Source organism: Pundamilia nyererei, unplaced genomic scaffold, assembly GCF_000239375.1.
Source record: "Pundamilia nyererei isolate P.nyererei 1_Seehausen unplaced genomic scaffold, PunNye1.0 scaffold00523, whole genome shotgun sequence".
NCBI classification, from domain to species: Eukaryota; Metazoa; Chordata; class Actinopteri; order Cichliformes; family Cichlidae; genus Pundamilia; species Pundamilia nyererei.
The window spans coordinates 49,054-56,439 of NW_005187924.1; the positions used below are offsets into that span (position 1 = coordinate 49,054).

The 7,386-nt window shown below is 49.9% G+C and overlaps 2 protein-coding genes across 6 annotated transcripts in view; both read left to right on the forward strand.

Annotated features, from left to right (window-relative positions):
- Positions 1-26: 26 nt before the first annotated feature.
- On the forward strand, positions 27-2,394 carry tsen2 (TSEN2 tRNA splicing endonuclease subunit). 2 transcript variants are annotated; one of them, XM_005754202.2, is made up of 4 exons: positions 27-104; positions 266-377; positions 461-550; positions 1,953-2,394. In XM_005754202.2, exons 1-4 carry the CDS (start codon positions 49-51, stop codon positions 2,010-2,012), a joined length of 318 nt encoding a protein of 105 aa, XP_005754259.1. In that variant the 5' UTR covers positions 27-48; the 3' UTR covers positions 2,013-2,394. The 2 variants fall into 2 exon arrangements, with proteins under 2 accessions (XP_005754259.1, XP_005754260.1); XM_005754203.1 differs by lacking the exon at positions 1,953-2,394 and adding an exon at positions 1,267-1,946.
- A 408-nt stretch (positions 2,395-2,802) lies between these two features.
- The window catches only part of LOC102213929 (RNA-binding protein 39-like), a 12,491-nt gene continuing 7,907 nt past the window's right edge, over positions 2,803-7,386 (forward strand). Inside the window, exons 1-4 of one of the 4 annotated variants that reach the window (XM_005754205.2) lie at positions 2,803-3,111; positions 3,646-3,712; positions 6,398-6,447; positions 7,083-7,265. In XM_005754205.2, the coding sequence (XP_005754262.1) occupies positions 3,662-3,712; positions 6,398-6,447; positions 7,083-7,265 (284 nt within the window). In that variant the 5' untranslated portion in view covers positions 2,803-3,111; positions 3,646-3,661. Of the gene's footprint in view, positions 3,112-3,137; positions 3,518-3,645; positions 3,713-5,284; positions 5,304-6,397; positions 6,448-7,082; positions 7,266-7,386 lie in introns of those variants that run through there. The other 3 variants (XM_005754204.2, XM_013907787.1, XM_013907789.1) reach the window with 3 other exon arrangements.

Consider the following 7,386-nt stretch of genomic DNA (forward strand, 5'->3'; position numbering starts at 1 on the left):
CTTACTTAGCGAGGTACGAAGAACGGGCCCCTGGTGTGATATCTGATCATGCTGTGTTTGTTTTCAGTGTTGTACAGGAAAGGACCACCTTTCTACCACGCCAGGTAGCAAACACACACACAGCGGTGATTCTATGGAGGGCGTATCTTAGGGAAGCATCTTTGTTTTCAAAGTATTTCACATATTTTCTGTTTTAAACTCGTGACCTTTGACCTCTCTGATTATTCTTAGGGTCCATAACTTTGTCTCCATCCTCTTCCTGTAGCTACTCTGTGGTAATAGAACGGGCCGACGATGCATTCAGGGCCTCACCGTTGCGCCCGTTTTCGTGGCGTTCTCTGGCAGCTCTCAGCAGGATTACCGCCAACGTGTCGAAGGTACACGCCATCAGAGCGATCCCGCGTGGACCGAACTCTCTGCTCTTGGTTTCCTCAGAGAACCGCCTGTGTTTGTCTTATAGGAGCTGATGCTGTGCTACATCATCTATCCAGCCGACCTATCAGAGGCTGAGCTGGACTCACCTGTGTGTCTGAGAAAGCTGAAGGTCCAGGTAAGAAACCAGAACTGAAACTATCGATAATAGGGGGGGCTAAAACAGGATCAGATAAAGAAGGATTATTTTGATCTGTGACTCATGCAGAGCTGATGCCTTCTGCACACAGCAGCGGGGGGCGCCGTGGCGACAGCGTGTTTCATTTGGGACATTTTTTCATGACTGACTCTAAAGGCATCGAACTGGCATCTTTCACTCTTTAGGCAGATGCGTGAACCACTCATGGAGCTCCTCTAAGCAGGATAACATGGAGCTGGAATGACCGTGCCTTATTTTAGACGAGGAGAAGACAAAATGTTCAAACTCCCTGTCGTGTCTTGATGTTCAATCATTCAGGGGAGGAAATCCCAAAATGTTGATTCTGTTCACCTGGATGTAGTCAGTGGGAGAACCGTCATTATCAGGTGACTTCTTCAGGCTCAGCTGACTGCAGCCCACCGACCCTATGAACGGGCACCAAACTCATACCCGGCTTCTGCACCTGTCTCGCTTTGTGACTGTTAGTCTGTGCATTATAAATCAACTGATCATGAACCCAGTGTTAGCTCCTCCCACCGAAAACGGTACATCCAGATGAATAGAATCAACTTCCTGGGATTGTTGATGCTGATGTCCTTCAGGTCAGATATTCCTCATTGGACAATATGAAACCTCCGACCACATATCAGTGCTCTGACACTTTAAGTGAAGCCTCTGCTCTTCCTAAACTTCAGGCCTGTGAAGATTCAAGATGTGCACCGTTCAGACACTGATGTCATCAGATCCTACATGGTCCATTCCATGCAGCAGCTTGGTCGTTCTCCCTGTTGTTCTGACCGTGTCCCACCAGGACGAGACCCTGAATCACACCCCGAGACAGTCCTGGAGCCAGTGTGGAAGGACCCACGTGACCTTTGAGACGCTGCCTCTGAACCTGAGAGCCCGATGAGCCGTAGAACATGGATGTAGAAGCAGTGGTTGCCATGGAGCTGAAACCCAGGGTTAGGAGCTGCTTCCATCCCAACATTTCGGTTTTTAGGTCAACTTCATGCAGCTCCACCCCTCAGTAACAGCTGAGGTCATTAGCGTCCATCACAGTGATCAACACTTCAGGAGGAGTGTCAGGGGTCAGTAAAGCTCCTGTTTCAGCAACACTGCCGTATCGACCTGTTATCAGGGATGTTAACATGTTAGCATGAGCTACTTAACTAAGAGCAATTACCCGTTAGCCACGTTAGCCATCTGCAAATAAAGAGTGAGACCAGAGCAGAGCAGCCAATCAGCCGAGCAGAGCTGATGAGGACTCATGTGACTCGATGAATAGAAGCTCCGCCTCAATGACCAAGTTGCTAGTAATGGGGGCGGGGTTTAGGGTTGCCTGCTGGTGAAACACTTTAGTGATGTAGTTTTGTCTCCACAGGAAGTGATCGTCAGCAGGTGGGTTTCCTCTAGAGAGCGAGCGGAGCAGGATGACATCTAATTGGCTGGCGTGAGACGCTTATGAGGTCATGAAATGGTGATGTCACATAAAAGGTCATGAGGCGTCGAATAGAATCTGTGTTTTCCGTTAAAAGACTTTAATGACTGAAGAAAGAAGAAATGTGAGCTCTCTGCCAGCCTCTCACCTGTCCAGCTCCATGACAGGTGGTGATCAGCTGAAAGGTGTCAAGGAACGGTCATTCACTGACCTTTGACCCCAGGCCTTCAGGTACATGATTGGACCTGAATGCCTGTGTTTGAATGAAGTTCACACTCTGAGTTTTTACGTGCTTTGATGAAATGCTGCCATACCTGTGCGTTGCAGGTGACTTTTCTGTTTCTAATAAAGGTGAACACACCTGAATCTGCCTGTTTGTTGTGACTTCTGTATCACTGCACCACAGCACACTCATCATTTCCACACAGCGATGGTTTGTTTGAAGGGTTTTATGTTCTGACCGTGCAGATCAAAGGACGTAGAACCTCTTCGAGAACTCACGTGAGAACAGGTGTGACTGAGTGTCTTTAAGTCTTCATCGTGATGATGATGAAAGCAGGTTCCCTCTGCTCTGCGGCTCCATCATGGAGCTCATTTGAATCTTTTCTTTTGGTATTCATCCTTTTATTTCCATTCACATGTTTTGTGATCATGAGAGATTGTTGCAGCTCTTCCACGTGTGGATACTGTTGAAAGGGAGCTGACGTCGTCATATTTTTGGATTGGGTAGCCTAGAAACGGATGGAAATAATAAAGACATTTTTATAGTACTTTAGTATTTTGAATTCTTGGCTGCGGTGTTTGTGAACGGCAGATTCAGGGAGGCGTGTCCCGAGCGAAAGGTGTCGCCCTCTGATTGGCTGTTTATTAACGTGGTCAAAGTCAAACTGCTTCAGTTTGTCTCACAGTTTTTAGTTTCTGTAACTCCGCGGCTGTTTTGTTTTGATCTCGCTGTATCCAGATCTCGCGAGAACACTAGCCCTCCCGTCGTTCGCCATTATAGCTAAGAGAAGCGTCCCCCGGACGAGCACCGGAGAGGCTCCGTTACCCGGACACAGACACGTTTTGCTCGCTGACACCCGCCGAGCCACTCTGCATCCAGGTAAGCCCGGTACTGGCCTGTCCGCCGGGCTTCAGCCCGACTCGGAGCCCGCTAGCACGGAGAAACGGCGGAAGGCCCGCTCCTGTTAGCATGCTGAGCTTGCTGCTTGCTGTGGAGGACTCAGGTGACACTCACCTGGAGCCTCCCGGCCGAGCCCGCGCAAACACCGGACTCACCGATGGTGGTTTTCCGGCCTGGGGGGGGGGTCACTGAGCGCGTGTTCACCTGAGAGGCTAACGTTAGGCTCACAAACATGTGCTGTTCACCTGTCTGAGTCATGCTACGCTGAGCCTCCGGGAGTCCAGGTGTAACGTTTACCTGCTGATCCCGTCATCAGATGATGTTTTCTACACTTTAAGCAGATTCTGACAGGCGTAACAGTGACGTCAGACACATGTGTCGCCAGGTATTTTTGTTTACCTGTTTGGTCACCATGGTAACTGATACTGATAAGCTGGTAATGGATTTAACTTGTACCTATTGGACAGCTGTGACAGGTGATTAAACTCTTTATCTCGGCGTGTGCATGTGTAGGTGCGCAGGTAGAAAGATGGCAGATGACCTGGACATCGAGGCGATGCTGGAGGCGCCATACAAGAAGGTGAGAGTCTGTTTGTCCTTTGCTCATGAGACTGTCAGCCGAACTCTGCTGCTCAACCCACTGCTGCTCACCTGCAGAGTTCTGCAGAGTAATTGGTCGCGCAGCGAGCTGGAAAATGAACAAAACTATGTCAGCTCAAAGTTCATTTGTAACTCCTCCTTCACCTACTGGCAGCGTTAAGGCTCTTTGACATCACTTCCTCTCTGGACCTTCCACAGGGATCTAGACTGACACCAGGGCTGCGTTCCAAAAGTCCATCCCATCTCCTATTCCTAACCACTTTCACTTTTCCGTGTTGAGGACTTAGGAAAAGAGAGGAGCCGTGCACAGAGAACTGAAATGACCTCACGCTCTTCTCTCATTAATAGCGTGGCGCCAGATGTCTGCCATGTTAAAACTGCAGACGTGCAGACAATGGACTACAAAATGTGCATCTTACTTCGCCACAACGTGTTGTGACCCTGATGTTTTATGGAGGTCATAGAAATGGGAACAGCCCGTTTAAAAATGCCCAAAAGAAAAAGTCTGTGAGACAGAGTTTACTGCAAACTGCTCAGACTAACAGTGAAAGAGTCCCGCCTTGTTTAATAGAGTAGATGGAAATCGGATGAGTGCGTGGGCGGCTCGTACAGTAACATGGTAAGTGGGACGGCTCGTGATCAGACGGTAAATGGCGTTCCTGTACTTCTGCACATCGTCCAGGTGACCTGTTCACACAGACTTCAGTTTGTAATGATGCAGCTCTCCTGTAGAGGAATCCCGAGCTCCACCTGAGTCCTAATCCTCAGACCCTCAGACCTTTGCACAGTGCTCACTGGTTTCTGTCACAAGAGTTATTTGTTAAATCCAAAGCAGACTGATTCTCCTTCAGCCTCCTCTCATGTATCTGCCTCGCTGTTTTCAGAGACAAACACTTGAACCTGAGCTCACACTGGATTATTTTGGTTAGCGGGCCTGCAGCGCCCTCCCTCGCCCTCCCTCGCCCTTCAGATATTTTCCTCAACATGAAAAACCTCAGCTCAGTTCAATTCCACTTTATTTGTAGAACACCAGCAGTCGTATACAGGTGCTGTAAGGTAAGGACAGTGGCACAGAGACGCCCCCCCCCGTGTGCACACATGTGGTGACAGTGGCAAGGAAAAACCTTTCAACATGAAAAACCTCTGGCCGCTAAGCCCCTCCCCCTGTCTCCTCTCTGATCTTCACTCATGTCACGGTCGAGCCGTTACGTTTGTGATTTTCCTCCGTGTTCATACATTTTTGCGTCGACCAATAAAATGTCACCGTTTTTTAACGCTGGGTTTCATTTGCTTAACATTCACCGTTGTTTATAAATGATGATGAATATGAAGACGAAGCACAGCCCGCCTGCTGGCTGCTGGTTCAGCTGATACATGATCATGTGACCAAACACTGCCTGAAATCCGCTGTGGCGCTGTGAGCAGCAGAGCGCGGCTGACCCTGATGATGATGTTGATGATGACGCGTCCTTCACATAATTAAACGCACATCTATCTCTCTTTGTAGACTTGCCTAACGATTTCTCACCTCTGCTCCCCTGAAAGCCACTGTGATCTGTCTCACTCAGAAGGTAGTAAAAGTCCCCATCATGCATTGCTGTACTCTGGTGCCCATGGTAACATGACTGTAGTTCCCTTGGTTAAACTGTCACCTGCTTCTGGTCCGACCCCCTCATCCCTCCCCCCTCCACTGGTGAGGTAGTGCAGAGGATTCTGGGAGATGAAGTCGAAGAGTTAGCTTAGCTTAGCGTGTGGGTGGTCAGGACGTGGGGGTGGGTGGGGCCTACCTGTGTGCAGGTGAGCAGCAACGTTGAGCAGCAGCTCTGCAGGAAGTGCACAGTGTGACCTTGCACAACACAGGTGTGACTTCACACAGGTGTGCAGCTATTCAGTTTAATCAGATATTATTTATGTAGTGCAGGTGAGGGCGTGTCCTAACCTCTGGTTCTGGTTCTTGGCTCTGAGTGACTAATGCCTCTTTTCCACTACTACCTGCTCCACTCAGCTCGTTTTCTGTTGTTTTCCATTACAAGCAGCACCTCGACGTGTTGCTATAGAAACGTGGCCGAAAGTCTCGTAGTGTCATTCGTATGTGACACGATCAACGTAACAGCGGAGGATGGCGTCCTCGCCGCTGCACGGCGGGATGGTTTGTGCAGCGTTGTCTGGTTTAAAAATATGGCGCGTTTGATTTTTGTGTGGGAGACGCTCTTGTGACTCATCGAGTGATGCCGCTCACTGGCCAATTGCTGGCATGCAGTCTGATGACATCACAGTTTTGGATCTGCTCTCCTGGATCCCCGGCCAAGTAGGTATTAAAAGAGTACAGTACCAGGTACTTTTTTGGTACCAGGTACTTTTTTGGTACCAGGTACTTGCAGTTCCTGGAAAACCCTAAAACCCGAGCGAGTAGAGAAGGTGCGAGTGGAAACAAGGCTGCAATCCTCCTGTCTGCTTCAGGGCGTCACAGGAGTTTCACACACCTGAAGAGCAGCTGGACTTTGGAGTGTGTGTGTCTGACACACACACACACACACACACACACACAGCCCCTCCCCCTCCTGTTTGAATGACGCTCATTAAACTGTTTATATTTTCTCCTGTCCCCCCCACCCCCTACACTCCCTGACACCACCTCATGCTGTTCTCTGTCGACCCCGCTTAGGAGGACGCCAAAATCTCGAGCCCCAACGGACAGGACGAGCGCTCAAAGAGGTATTCACCTGCCTGCACATCCACAGCCAATCATCTGCCTCCTTCTCCTCCTATCCCAGCATCCTCCTCTGTCACATCAGTCCTCTGCATATCCTCCTTCACCTCCTCTTCTTCTCTTCCTCCTGCTTGGCAGCTCCATCTTAGGACGGCGTGTTGGCGCCACGTCAAGAACAAAATTGATCATTTTGAGAAAAAAGGCGAAATGTGGAGATGACTATTGTTTCAAGACGGCCGCTGTAGGCGCTACACAAAGATGAGCGAGACAAACTCCTCAGCTCTTATTGTGATGCAACATCCATCCCGTTTACTGCGCCAGGCTGTAACCATTGGTAACCGTGCATCTGCACCTTCTCTTCAGCGTCCTGACGCCGATCACCACGCCGCGTCTGTGCGCTATAGGAGAAATCACTTCCTTGTTACTAAAACAGAAGTATGACCTCACGACCCTGGAGGCAGTTTGTCCTGAAACACCAGCACATCTCCACGTTGTCTTGACGTGGCCCTGACACGCCGTCGTACCGTCTTCATCGTTTGTCATCCAATATATCCACTCTCCTCTGCACGTGTGCAAACCATCTTAGACTGAAAGCGTGACCGTCGGGACGTGTTCTGATTGGCTGCCGTGTGTCTCGCAGGAAGAAACGCAGCCGCAGTCGCAGCTGCGACAGGAAGCGCAGCCGGAGTCGAGACAGGAAGAGGAGCCGGAGTCGGGAGCGCAAACGTAGCCGCAGCCGAGACAGGCGGAGGAGTCGTAGCCGCAGCAGAGAGCACCGCCGCAGCAGAGAGCGCGGTGGGCGCTACAGAGACCACCACAAGCAGTAAGTTGCTTCCTGGTGTTTTGTTTTTTTTACATTAAAAGCTAACACACAGAGTAGGGCTGCCACGATTAGTCGACTATTTAGATCGTCGACGTGTCGTTTGAAGCTTTGTAAGATCCCA